Below are 15,075 nucleotides of genomic sequence, written 5' to 3'. Positions count from 1 at the left end.
ATTGATAAATATCAGCTATAAATGATAGTTATCTCCTTGATGGAGATTTACCTGCCCTATTTGAGAATATACATGTTCATATACAGTCCCAAATTCCCTGGACAAGCAAAGAACATGCTGCTAATGTTTGCCTGTCTGAAGCTTCCTTTACTAAAAGCTATCAAAAGCATTTATTAAGACTCTTTTGGTTGTGTTAGAAATCTAAATTAATGACTGGAGGGGAAAAAAAAAAGTGGGCTGCTCAAGGAGAGATTATTAGATCATACAGTTTACAAATGAATGCCCAAGGGTGGATCTGGCTAAAAACATGACTGGATCAAGGTGCTCTAAAGATATATGTCTAGCCCTGGCCAGGTGGCTCAGTTGATTAAAGCATCATCGCAAACACAAAAAGATTGTTGGTTTGATTCCTGGTCAGTCAGGTCACATATCTAGGTTGTGGGTTTGATCCCAAGTCAGGAGCATAAGGGAGGCAACCAATTGATGTTACTCTCTCACATTGATATCTCTCTCTCTCACATTGCTCGCTCTCTCTCTCTCTCTCTTTCTTTCTCTTTCACGCGCTCTCTCTCCCTTCCTCTCTCTCTGTCTCTCTCTCCCCCCCCCCTAAAATCAATAAAAACATATCCTCAGGTGAGGATTAAAAAATATTTTTTAAAAAATATATCTTTCTGTCTGTATTACCTATCAGTCTGTCTGTCTGTCTGTCTTCCTGAGTTGGCCTTATTCTTAGGGTTGCTCTTGTTTTGTGATTGAAGTCTCAGGCATATATGTTACCAGCTTACTAAGCATAGAGGTAAAAAATTTGTTTTGTGAAATAGTTGGACAAAATTGCAGAACTCAGACTTAGTGGCCTTGTTTAGAATCTTTTTCTATTCATGAACTACTCACTTTCTCTAAGTAAGAGCAGAACATTCTGGTTTTCAGGCTCAAACATGTACCTACTCCCGAATCTAGGGGATACAGTTCCACCTGAAGCGTTTGTTGTGAAGGTGGAAAAGATCACTTCCCAAAAGAAATTTAAGGAATGTAATTAGGAAAAGGGGAAACATGCAATGCAGCATCCAAAACATCAGATGGCTGATACTCTGATCTACCCTCCTTAACTCTACCCTTCCATTGTTTAAATGTGTTAGTTCAAGTGGAATAAAGCCAAGATTTGGCTTAGAGACCTTACCTTTTGTTAAGATGATTTCCAGATATTTACTTTAATCTATTTTTTATTTGTTTTATAAAGCTTTTTGTAGGTTGAATTCCCCCCCCCCCACTTCTAATTTGGGGATAAAAGATGAAGGGAAATTACCTTATATTGACCAAGAATAAAGGAACTGATTAAAAGCAATATGAGTTTGGTCCTAGCTTTTCATTTTCTTTAGCTTGAGGCAGATTCATTCATATTTAATAAAGAGAAATAAGCAAGAGATGGTGTTAGAAAGTAAACTGCCAAAGTTTCACAAAGGGGAATTTAGTTTTAGACTGTATTTTAATACAGGACAGTAATGTCACTGTGGATTATAAAATAGCGGATGCATTATGGATCACTAAGTCAGTAAAAGTCACGTAGCTGTTAATGATTTGAAACCCAGCCTGTGAAGCACGACTTGGCAGAGCTATCAAGTGGTTAAAAGTGTTGGTATGAAAGTTAAGGACTTCAGCACTCAAATCCAAGTCTGGCTGTTTTTGTGGTGTGTGGCCTTGGACCTGACTTCTCTGGGATGCAGTTTCCCCATATGTGTAATTGGGTAATAAAATGTAGTCACCACACAGTGGTGGGGGAGAACTAAGTGCTCTGACAGGGCGGTGCAGGCTTCTTCTGTATTTCTGAGCAGTGCATCTGCTTAGCTGTATTCTCCCAGATGCCTACCAGACTCCCACATAGTAAGTCACATAGTAATTCTTCTTGGCCCCCATGGTATACCATTTATTTTATAACTATAGTATTCTTCAAAGATGGCACCATAAATAGGACTAAATATAACCCAAAGCGAGAATGCCAAATTAAGCTTTATTGGCTATTTCAGGGCCTTTTTTAATTTTAGCTTGCAAAGGCGCAATGAGAATAGTTTTACCTAGCTCATAGGTTCTGCAGCTCATTACATATTTGGCTGCCTATACTTTAATATTTTTTTAAAAGCTTGTGTTTGGAGCATCTGTCATTCCATTCCCATAACTCAGCACCATCTTTATTTTTCATTATAGAAATGGAAGGAGAAGGCTAAATTTTTCTGAGATGAGTGGTCAATATGGTGTAATGGAAAGACCAGGGAACCAAGACTCTGACTTAAGTTGTCTAATGCTAACCCTGCTGCATTCTTGTTGAGTGTCCTTGGGCTCAATTCACCTTCTCTTATTCTGTTTTCTTAGCTATAAAATAAAAAGAACAACAAGGCCACCTGTGCCTAACTCTCACATGTTTGCTCTGAGGGTTAAAGGAGATGCTGTCGAAAGTAAGAAAGCACTATCCAAGTGCAAATGTTCGTTATGCTTGTGATGATTACATACATGTATCAGTCTATTAGCAGTTTGTTAACAACTGGATTCCTGTGTGCTCTGCTCCAGTTCCCCAACTCCCAGAGATGCAGAGGAGCCCTGCCAGATGGCTAATTTGCCAGCTGTGTCTCGTTTTGTCATTGTAAATATTACATGCTCCGACTGAGAGGCTTTGCTTATAACGTAGTATATTTTGTCCTTTATCTCTTGCAGATTGAGAATTACGTGGTGGAAAATATGAAGTCGGAAATGGCCCAGATACAGCAGAATGCAGTTCAGAACCACACGGCCACCATGCTCGAGATAGGAACCAGCCTCCTCTCGCAGACCGCAGAGCAGACCAGAAAGCTGACAGATGTGGAGACGCAGGTACAACCCCTAGGCCAGTCCACAAACTCTTAACCGGGAAGATTTTTTTTTTTTTTTTGCCCCGTTAGCTTACTCCATAAACACAGAGCACATTTCACACTGGGACTGGGGAAACATGTACATTTTTGTTGGTTTGGTAATAACAACAAGGACTGCCTGACGTGCTATGCATGTTTCTTTTGATTAGATGAGGGTTGGTATATTTAGCTTTGTATGTGTTTGTAAAAACAGGGCTGGCAGAGGACTTAATCAGCATTTCCATTCAAATAAACACTTCAGCTACCAACTGTGTTGGTCAAACAAAATAACGATTTGGGTCCAATTGGTACCTTTTATGTACATTCTTTATCTGCCTTGCTTTGTCTAGTAGTTCTTAGCCATAGTGGCACCTGTAGAAGTTTTGTAGCACAGTGGATCAGAAGGAAAACCCCAAATGAACTAATCAGGAATGTGTAGTGTTTTTTTTTATTATTATTCAGCATGATTTCATAATGAGGAATCAATTGAAACTCTTTCGCCATGTGTACACATATGCATGAACATACATATGTATGTATATATTATCCTACCATGGGCAATGACATACTTATTAATGTACAATCATACATATCTATTGTACAAATCAGTAAAATATCCTTTAATCATCACTGTCACAAACGTATTTTTACAGTTTAATGAAAATGTCATTTTTGGTGACTCAATTATGATCTCTTTATCTCCTTAGTACCATGAAAATAGCTATTTCAGCTACCATTCTGAAAACCAATATAGTTAATTTCTGGAATCAAAGCTGAGATAATACTGTTAAAAGGTAAACTGAGACACATTAAAATTGTCAAGAGTTTATGTGAGCAAACATTGGTTAGGATTGGGCAGTGCCTACCAGGGAACTAAGGGAAAAGTTTTAATAGAGAAGATGTGGAAGTAATTTGATTGGCTGTAGCTTAAGTAGTTGCCTTATTTGGGAAATCCTTGCTGGCTGTTTGTGATTGGTTCTTCCTAAGCTTCATTTTCTTGGATTCAAGTGCATTGATTCTGGCTTAGGTTTTGGTTTGCTTATGTAGGTTTCAGAGCATTACAGCCACCTCGGCCTAACTGCCTCCTTGTTTAATTATTTTAGCAATATAAATTTAAAAGTAAGATGCAACCTTATTTCTATTTTATTTCATTTGTGTTAATGGCATTACATTGCTGATATTTAAAGAGAAATGATAATAATAATTTATATGGATAGAGCATTTTATGTTACACAAACCAATTTCCCATGTACAAATTACGTTTTATTCTTATCCTCACTCTATTCTTTTATAGTGAGCACTTATAAACCAGTAAAGCCTTTTTGTGCTATCTAGGTGTGTTCCTGGTTTTGGCTCCCATATTCATCCTATATTGTTTCATGGTTGGTGAGTGCTGCTTTCCCTAAACTGACTTCAGGTCCTCAGTTATTTCAGGTCCTCAGTTATTTCAGAAGCTCACGCCAATGGTTTTGCAATCTATTTTAGTACCCTAGCTTTCACGGGATGATGTTCTAGAGATAAGTAACATTGCTCCTCAGTCCTCTGCTTACCTTCTGGGCTTGACCTTAGCAAAAGGTGATAAAGCCATGGTTTTACCGCAATGGCATTTAAAAATACTCTTGTGCTCAATACTCTAAGCATCAAGATCAGAAAGGAGACAGATAATGAGCACATTTAAGTAACGCTGCTGGCCTTGGGGGTGAGAATTGGAAACCAACCCCAGCCCGCTTCTTCCTCTGTATTCCAGCTTGCAGCGTTTTTCTCACTCTGTTATCAGTTTGTACCAACATCTCCTCTCCTTCCAGTTCCTCGTTCCAAGTGTGCAATAGCAAGGCGTTCCTTTCAAACATTATTCATGACCTTCCTGTAGTGAGAGTCTATTTCTGACTTCTTCCTCAGGCCAGTGTTGATTAGAGGGACAATAACAGATAAACTACATTAAAATTCACCTCTGATAACCTTCGCTGAACTCTATTCTAAGAAACTTTACATATATATTACCTATTTAATATATATTTTTTTAATTCTGTGAGGTAGGTACTATTACTATCTCTTGTTTAAAGATGTAGAAACTGGGCCCAGCCAGCATGACTCAGTGGTTGAGCATAGACCTATGGAACCAGGAGGTCAGGGTTCGATTCCCAGTCAGGGCACATGCACAATCCTCAGTAAGGGGCATGCAGGAGACAGCCAATCAATGATTATCTCTCATCATTGATATTTCTATCTCTCTCCTCCTCTCTCTTCCTCTCTAAAATCAATAAATGTATATATTTTTAAAAAGATGTAGAAACTGAAACCTAGGGAGGTGAACCAACTTGACCCAGATGAAAAAAGTGGTAAATGTCAGAGCGAATATTTGAACCCAGGAAGTTCAGCATCAGTGTCTAGATTTTTTTCCCTCGCTAAGGTGGTGGCACTCAATGCCTTTAAGCAGAGAGTTGTATGGGAATCAGATAAAGCGAAGGTAAAGTAAACCTAATAGTAGCCACTGAGTGTTTTCCATAAGTGACACAGATGCTGCTGCTGCTTCTCTGCTGCTGCTGATGGTTCCCCTGTTATTGCCATGTTGCCATGTGACTGCACATCCTCTCACTCAATCTCAGGGCCAGTGCTGTCCTTGCTGGCTATGTAACTATAGGGAAGTTCCTTAGATATGGAACCTGAGTTTCCTCAAATTTCCAATGAATTCTATGGGACCCATAGTGTTAGAAATGGAATTTAATCAAATTTACAAAGATATATTTTAAGTACCTCCTTGATGCAAGATATTTTAATAGGTGTTTTGTAGAAGCAGTTCTTATCCTCAGTGAGTTTAACTGAGTTAATATGGCAAGCGTTTCTAAGCCATTTCTTTCCTAACTTATCCTTGAATGAATTAGCTAGAGTCTATCCTTGCAGTCATAAAAATATACCTTTCTACTATGGGGAGTGTAACTGACCAATGGTTCTAGGTGCTGTGCTCTGAAATCCATCACTGTGTGGGTGCAGAGGCCACAATTTCCAGTGGCCACTTCCAGCCGGTGATACATGGCAGCAACACTTGGTCAGACCTGCTCCTGGGAGCTGGGAGACTCCACTGACATGACCTTGACAAAGGGCTCTCCATCAGCCTCGTTAAACTTTCCCACAACTGTCCAGCAGACTAAGATTTCCACGCAGTCTCCCTTCCTTCTCTCTCCTCTTCACTGTGGCTAGAACTGCATCCTAGGCAGAAGGTACTCCTACAATTCTCATGTATTCTCAATTTTCCCTTATAGACATTTCTCCTAATAGATTTCCTGCATGTCTAATCTCATTTTATCATTTGCTCCTCAGAATTCATGAACTATCACACCTGTTGTTCGGACTTCAGTTGTACAATTACAAATTTAAGACAGTTCAGGAACAGTTTCATCAATGAGAATGAATCTCTAGGCCAGTGGTTCTCAACCTTCCTAATGCCGCGACCCTTTAATACAGTTCCTCATGTTGTGGTGACCCCCAACCATAAAATTATTTTCGTTGCTACTTCATAACTATAATTTTGCTACTGTTATGAATTGTAATGTAAATATCTGATATGCAGGATGTATTTTCATTGTTACAAATTGAACATAATTAAAGCATAGTGATTAATCACAAAAACAATATGTAATTATATATGTATTTTCTGATGGTCTTAGGTGACCCCTGTGAAAGGGTCGTTCCACCCCCAAAGGCAGTGGTTCTCAACCTGTGGGTCGCGACTCCTTTGGCGGTCAAACAACCCTTTCACAGGGGTCGCCTAAGACCATCCTGCATATCAGATATTTACATTACGATTCATAACAGTAGCAACATTACAGTTATGAAGTAGCAACAAAAATAATTTTATGGTTGGGTCACAACATGAGGAACTGTATTTAAAGGGCCAGAAGGTTGAGAACCACTGCCCAAAGGAGTCGCAACCCACAGGTTGAGAACCACTGCCCTAGGCAGAAATAGATTTGTAAGGTCAACTTTAAAAATTGAACCACTGGATCTTTTTAATTTGATGAGAGACTAGTCAAATAAACATTTAGCCTTGGCCTAACTGAAATGGCAGTAGAATAAATTTGCCAATGGTTGGTCATCCAAGGAAAATATCCTAGTAATCAATTTTCTCACAAGGTCTGGGAAAGGAGTGGGCTCAATAAACTATGATCCCGAGGTCAAATTTGAACTGCCATCTTTTTTTTTTTAAATAAAGTTTTATTGAACACAGCTACACTCATTTATTTATATGTTGTGTATGGCTGCTTTATCAACACAGCTGCAGAGTTGTGTAGTTGTACCAGAAACCATCTGGCCCTCCAAGATGAAGGTATTTACTATCTGGCCCTTTACAGAAAAAGCTGGCCAAGCCCTGCACTAACATACAAACTCCTAGAGATCATGGATTTTGTCTGTCTTCTTCACTGTTCTATTCTTAGGATTTAGAACAGGACTTAGTACACAGTAGGCTCTCAATAAATAATGACTATATTAACTAACATTAATCCTTTAATTTCTGCAGATTTCAGCCCAATGTTCCCAAGCCCAAAGGCACTGTCCTAAGGGTTGTGTATGGATAGTCACAGATAGGTGACAGATCAGAATAGGACTTTGAACAAAAGCAAAGACATTTTTATTGACTAGGAACACTAGATGAATATATTCTCTCTGTACTCTGAGGAGCATGACAAATTTGTCCACCTTCCTGCCTCACATATGCTAGTTAATGTTGGGGTGGGGAGAGGGAAGAAATCAGATGCTAAGACAAGCAAAAGATCTCACAGTAATTTGAATGAAACCATTTTGATAGTAGTTGTTATTGACTGAAGGGAGGTACCTTTCTTAGCCAGAGGGAAGCTGCTTGTGTATAGTTATCTGAGCCTATGGCAGAGAACTCAGACTGGAGTCAGAATACTGGGTTCCATTCCACTCTACTGTTGGGCAAGTTTCTTCTACCCATAATTTCTGCATATAAGATAGTAATATAAGTACTATCTCTACTAAACTTAATAGCCCAGTGAGTTAATTATTATACTAGAGGCCCAGTGCATGAAATTTGTGCATGGTGGGGGGCGTCCCTTAGCCTGGCCTGCACCCCCTTGCAATCCAGGACCCCTCGGGGATGTCTGACTGCCAGTTTAGGCAAGATCCCGCAGGGCCTAAACTGGCAGTCGGACATCCCTCTCACAATCTGGGACTGCTGGCTCCTAACCGTTCTCTTGTCTGCCTGCCTGATTGCCCCTAACCATTCTGCATGCCTGCCTGATCGCCCCTAACCACTCTGCCTGCCTGCCTCATTGCCCCTAACTGCCTCTGCCTGCCTGCCTCATTGCCCCAACTAGTCGCCTGCCTGCCTGATTGCCCCTAACCCCTTGCCTGCCTGCCTGCCTGCCTGATCACCCCCAACCACTCTGCCTGCCTGCCTGATTGCCCCTAACCGCCTCTGCCTTGACCCCTGCTGCCGCGGCTTCATCCAGAAGGACGTCCAGAATGATGTCTGGAAGGTCGTTCGGCTGTCCTGTCTAATAGGCATATTATGCTTTTATTATTATAGATTATAAACACAATATATATTTATTGATAATATATAGAATTATATATTAAATTTATTTATACATAAAATAATTATATAGAATTAATTATATATTGTTATGTTACCATAGGTAAGATTAACAATTATTCTGTAAGATTATCTAATTTTCATACTTAAATTTCCTCATTTATTCTACCAAAAATTTATAGGCATTTTATTTTTTAGGATTTAATAGTCTGTTTTATTTTGGAGCAATCTCCTGTTTTGTTTTGTTTTCTCTTGAGATTTTTGAGAAACTGGGTCAGTTGTTTTTTTTAAACTGTCCCATATTCTCTGTCTGAATATTTTTAAAGATGCTTTTTAATGTACTCTTCCATCTCTCATGGTTCCTTTTAACTGGAAATCAGGTTCAGTTAGAACCAGCTGAACATTGTGGTGGGCATGCCCTGTGGAATTGCTGATCACTACCTATTATATCTCATCAGCAGGCACACAGGCCAGCTTGCTATGCTCTCAGTGATGCTATTCTAACTTGGCTAGTTAGAGTAGAAGCCTCCTTATCTCTTCATCCTTATCACCCACTTTCTCCTTAGAAATGAACAAATGACCTATAGGATGGTACTTTGTTGCCCATCATTGACCATATAAATTATTTCATTGATTTTGTAAAATGGTGATCTCCTAACTATCATCATAACTTGTGTTATATTTTTCATTTGGAAAAAAAAGATTAAATTAAAAGGAAACAAATCTATAATGCAAGGCTGATTTTAAAGTTAATATATAGGTGAAAGAAATTTTTGTGTGGAAGATTTTCTTTTTAAGAAAGATCAGAGGCACTTTTTAAAGTATTAAAGGGAAGCTGGCTGAAAATCTCCAGCTCACTTTCATTGAGAAACTAGAAACTTCTATTTTAAATTTCTGTTTATTTTTAAAAGAAAGAACTAATTTTTTATACTTCATAAACCCTTAGTTTTAAGTGTTAAATCTTCCTTACTGTCTTGTATATTCTGGAATATTTAAGCTTTAAAATTGTCTAGTGAGGGCTTGTTTCATCTCTTTTCTCCTTCCTTCCTTCTTTCTTTCCTTCCTCTCTCCCTTCTCCCTTCCCTCCCTCCCTCTTTTCCTTCTATCCTCCCTCCCTCCCTTTCTTCTTCTAATTCTTTTTTTTTTTTTTTTTTTTTTTTTTTTTTTTTTGCAGTGCTGTGCTTTTGGAATGTGTTTAGGCTAAAAAGGAAATGACTTTTGTCATTTTAATGGAACACTTAGATTATTGCTAAGCAGCACGTTCCATAGATGCATGGCAAGAAAATGGTCAATTTATCATAGTTTCCTGTACAGTTCTTTCAGTTGCTCGCTTTTGAACTTCGGGCCTATTTTAATAGATCAGTGGAGAGAGCTGAAATAGCACAGCTATTGGGTCAAGGTGATGGGGAAAGAAGAGAAGGGAATGGCATTTGTGCTCAACACTTAGCCTGGATTTCTGAGATTGGTCCTCCTCCTTCTTCCACATTCAGATGCTGCCTTAGATTTGGGCTGTTATCATTGAAGTCCAGCTTGATATTCACGTGACCTGTTACCCCTTCTCTGACCATTACCCAACTTGAATAACTCATTGTCTATGGTCTACAGTATTATTCAACAAATAGCTCTAAGGGCCCCAGGGTGCCAGGCCCATGCTGGACTCTGGAGGAATGGAGGGCTCCAGGCAGAGTAGTCCTGCCTCTGTACAGCTGACATCCTCATGGGGAAAAAAGACAGCAAATGAGTGAATGGACAGGACGATTTCAAATAGTGATGATTCCATAAAGAAAATATAACAGGGTGACCTGATGGAGAATGATAGGGGGGAAGGGGAGTTACTTTACAGAGAGTGGCCAGGAAGGACCTCCCTGAGCAAGACCTGAATGATGAGAAGAAAGTAGGCATGCATCTGGGCATTCCAGGCAGGGAAAACTGCAAATTCAGAGTCCCTGAGGTGCAAATTAATGTGGCATGTTGTGGTGGCAGAAAGAAGGAGAGTGATCTGAGACGTGAGCAGGGTCCTGATCACATAGGACCTTGTAGGCCAGGCTAAGAACTTTGGGGGTTTACGCTAATTGCAGAGGGAAACCATTAGCAAGTTTAGCACAGGAGATGGAATGATCTGACTTTTGTTTTCACAGAGACCACTCTGGCTGCTCCATAGCAAATGGATTTGAGTTAGGACAACCTAGAGAAAACTTAGGAGCTGTAGTAGTGTCCAGACTCAGCAGAGGCCGCTTCATTTTTTATATATGGAGAAAAGCAATTCTGTCCTTTGTAAAATTAAAACGTTGGTATGTCAAAATATCAGGAAGTGTTATCAGAGAATATGATGAATAAAGAAGAACATATTTTATTTCATGGCTTATGAAAAGCTTGATTCAATGAGACAATGGACCCTTTGTTTATTCAATATTTACTGTTTTCTCTGTGACCACCAGTGTCACCAAAAGATACAGCCATCTAATCCCCTATGTAATTATTTGATAATCATTCCAGTTAATAAACACAAAAACTTGCCTGCACAAAACTATGTTTAATAATTGAAAGTTATATTTTGTATATCACAGTCTTTATATTCGCTATCATTTTCCCCCTCTGCGCTGTTACTAACTCTGTCTTCAAATCCCAGGTCTTCTTGCTTCTGTTTTCTCTCAAAGGAAATGACTCAGAATAGTAAAATATGTTTTAAAACTCTAAAGCACTCCACAAATATAAGTTTTGATAGGTTGTAGTAACTTTTAGACAGGCTTTCAGATCCATTCTCATAACAACTATGTAACTGAATCATATCCCTTAAAATTTTTTTAAAGTGCAAATGCTCCATCTCACTATTCTCTTCTTTATCCACCCCACACCAATCCTGCACCCCATGCCCAGCAGCACTGGGACTCGGGTGAGCGGAGTGAAAGAAAGTCATGCAAAACTGAGTCATGCATATTCAGAAAGAGGTCCTTTTTATTTTAAAATTATACTATGTTCAACATGGATTTTTTTTGGCTTTAATTTTGCTCTTTCAAAATGTTGTATTAAAATATTTTTATCTTGATTACTGAGTTTTTTGACACCACCTTCTAGTTTGCAACTGAAGTAATTGCCTCTCTCTCACACTAGTTCCTATCCTGCTCCCCTAAAAATTTGTCTCCTTCCTCCACAACTTCCTGTAGCCCAAGCCCAACCCTGGTCACGTCAGTCTATTTTTAAAAGGTTTTCTATGTGCATTTGCATAGGTTTAGATCTGCTACAGAATAAGTAGCTGTAGCAAAAAATGGGATGGTTACAAAAGTTTTCAAGTGACATGGGAGCTTTAAAAATGAATTATACCTCTTCCTTGACCTTTTTACCTCCCTTAAGGAAGAAGGGGGTGGGGGCAGGACAGAGATAGGGAGGGACAAGGACATTGGCACAGTTTGAAGATATCTTCTAGAACTGGAGTACATGGTGTTTGCTCAGAAGATGACTGTTTGGGTTCAGGACTCACAGAATCATGTTATATGATCAACTAGCAACGTGAGCCTTCATGATTACAGATGAGTCAAATATTTACAATTTCTAGAGGACCCACTGTAGTGCAGTTGAAGAGAAAACTACAGTCTATCTTCAGTGTGACATGGGTTCCTGGTCACTTCATCTCTTCAGGTTAAGTCCCCAGAATAGAGTAGTTTGCCTCTCCCTCTTCTTAGTTTTCTGTGTAGAGCATTAAAATTAGAGTCACACTATATGTGTTTGAAACGCAGTTCTTCCCTTGGTTCCTGTGTGGATTTTAGCCTCTTTCTGAACATATTTCCTCTTTTGTAAAGTGATGATGATAATTCCTCCTTCAACAGGTGCCCAAATGATATCTGGAAGGGCTGACGTGCCCTAACATAGGTGTTCAATAAATGTGTGATCATGAACCTGGCTGAACTATGTCATAAAATATTTCTAATTGGTTTATGTAAGGTGATAGGTCCAGGCAGGCATATATTACATTCCTATTAATTATTCTTAATTATTCACAATATCTAAGACTTTGTACTAAAACTCATTTTTTCACTTGTAAATATTGATGATAATATGTATAAAGCAACTAAAACAGTGAAATATCTAGGGATTCAGGACACAAAATTTTAAATATGAAAATAGGTTTAACAACTCAGTTTTTTCATTCAATTTCAACCTCAATCTCAAATGAATATAATGTTTAAGAGACATGTAAAACATTAATTTATAGGATGTAGACCATTCAATTAAATATTCTGGAAGAAATTTTAATTTAAAAGAAAATACAACTAAGTAAAAACCCAAAATAATTGTTTTTACTCTTTGCGATGGAAGTCTGAAATGTTTTTATCTTTTAACCTCAGATGCTAAATCAAACATCCCGACTTGAAATACAACTGCTGGAGAATTCATTATCAACATACAAGCTAGAGAAGCAACTTCTTCAACAGACAAATGAAATCCTAAAGATTCAGGAGAAAAACAGGTGAGGATTGCTGTATTCCAAAATTATTTAAACATGACTTATATCCGCCACCTCTCTGTTTAAAAAACAACAACAATAATTTGAAGTGGTTTGGGAAAAGTAAAAGAAAAGGAAAACATGGGGCCAAATTAATTTTGAGTATAAAAACAAAGGAGAGCTGTCTGTCTCTCTCTTTCCCTCCCTCCTCATATACCCTGACTCTGGATCATTTTGCAGTTTTTGTCTTTCCATCATGATTCTTGATATAACACCTGGTATCATTTCCTACTATGGAATTCTCAACATGGAATGTTCTTTTTTAAGGGAAACTGCTTAAAAGTTGTTCTCTGTTTTGCTTGGCGGGTATGGCGCAGTGATTGAGCATCCACCTATGGAGGTCAAGGTTGGATTCCCATTCAGGGTGGGGTGCATGCCCGGGTTGCAGGCTTGATCCCCCCGGTGGGGGGGGGGGCATGCAGGAAGCAGCCCATCAATGACTTTCTCTCATTATTGCTGTTTCTATCTCTCCCTTCCTCTTTAAAAGCAATAAAAAATATTTTTTAAAAGTTATCTCTATTCCATAAGTAAAGCTAAGTCGTGTTTGGAAATCCACTGCTGCTCAGGTGGAAGAGGCTGCCATGCATCCCACCTCTCAAGGAGTCGGACTCCTGACCAAGCATATACTAGTACATGGCTACTCCAAGGAACTTTCCCCTCATTGATTGCTAACTTCTATGGATAATTCAGGGTTTCCTCTATGTATAAGTCACACTGTTTATTGTTAATGATATTTTTTCAGAACTATAACAATTCCATTTTCTGGCAACAGAGATATTTCACAATAAACTCGGGGATTCATGTTCTAATTAGAAAATCAGTTGTGTGCTCCTGCTGACAAAAGCATGCATCTTTTATTCCTGCTCTACACCCCTTTCCTTTTGACCCTCAGTCATGACATTCCCTCATGTGTGGTTTCTGGGGGTGTTTTTCTGCTGGTGTGCTGTATCTCCTGACAGTTGTCCTATCTCTGTAGTTGTCTGTGTCTTCCTGTTGAAGGATACATTGTGTGCAATGGAGTGCTGGGGGTATATCTATTCTTAAACCGGGCATATTCTTCCATGAACCACTTAGAAAGAGAGTTTGTCTTTTTAGGAACCGAAAGTACCCATTTGTGATATATAGCATACTTTCCCTATTGTGTTTATTGTTATTGTTATTTTCATGTGACAGAATTAGAGGAACTCTGCCAAACACAGAAACGTGGGACCCCGGCCCATTCAAGTGGGTACAAGGTCAAAGTCAAATATGAAGCTGTTTGATATATTTTAAAATAGCTTATTGGTCTTCCCTACCTATTCCATAAATGAATTAATCCTCCAAAAGAAAAAGAAGCAATTTCTACATTGAAGCATCTCTGAAATGTAGGAACAACATGTCTTCAGACAGTCAGGTCTGGTTTGGATCAGCTAATACACTTGCAAAGGCGATTATCTAAATTAAGCTTTGCTTCCTCCCCAGGGAATGTCAGCGGTTGTGTCTGGGTGAGTGACTTACCAGTTTGAGTCGGATGGGGCCGTAGCTGCCATTTGGGTGAGCTGGCGCTTGGGAAGGTCCACTGCTTCTTTGGCAAAATAAGGAGGAATATTTTATGAACAGGATTATACTACATGATCATGCTGAGAGGTCCTGCTGATTTACATCCTGACAAATTAAATGCATCACTTGTAAGGTTGCAAATGGATTTTGGGCCTCCTTAGATTCACTTCTTTATCCCCTAAACAGCAAAAGGCACAAAGCAGGAATACATTTAACAACGTTTTTTTCTACTATTTGTTTTCCTAACAATCTAGTGGTAGTGACACCAAGAAGCTTCCTTCCAGTTTGCTTTCTTTAGGACCTTTTTTCTTTTGTTGGATGCTAATCCACCACTTGGTTTTGTTTCTTACCTCAAGGAAACAGCACTTGGAAGGAAGAGATGAGTAACTGGTCCACATAGTTGCAATTATACAACCAAGAACCCAAGAAATGGGAAGCATTAATATTTATCTTACACACAGAAGGTTGGTTTGACCACAGAATGTGACATATAATTGTTAACTTCTATTGGATCCCTCCAGTATGTTTCCTGCCCACTTCTGCTCAAAATAATAGAAAAGAGGGGTGAGCAGGGAAAGATGCCATAATGCAAATTCCTTCAGCTG

General features: G+C 39.0%; 1 protein-coding gene across 3 annotated transcripts in view; it reads left to right on the top strand.

Annotated features, from left to right (window-relative positions):
• ANGPT1 (angiopoietin 1) overlaps positions 1-15,075 on the top strand; it is a 243,328-nt gene that overhangs the window by 141,298 nt on the left and 86,955 nt on the right. For all 3 annotated transcript variants that reach the window (XM_036338066.1, XM_036338064.1, XM_036338065.1), the window contains exons 2-3: positions 2,704-2,859; positions 12,774-12,895. In XM_036338066.1, the coding sequence (XP_036193959.1) occupies positions 2,728-2,859; positions 12,774-12,895 (254 nt within the window). In that variant the 5' untranslated portion in view covers positions 2,704-2,727. The remainder of the gene's footprint in view (positions 1-2,703; positions 2,860-12,773; positions 12,896-15,075) is intronic.

This window comes from Myotis myotis, unplaced genomic scaffold (assembly GCF_014108235.1).
Source record: "Myotis myotis isolate mMyoMyo1 unplaced genomic scaffold, mMyoMyo1.p scaffold_m19_p_16, whole genome shotgun sequence".
Classification (NCBI taxonomy): Eukaryota; Metazoa; Chordata; class Mammalia; order Chiroptera; family Vespertilionidae; genus Myotis; species Myotis myotis.
This window is presented reverse-complemented; position numbering and strand designations above follow the sequence as displayed.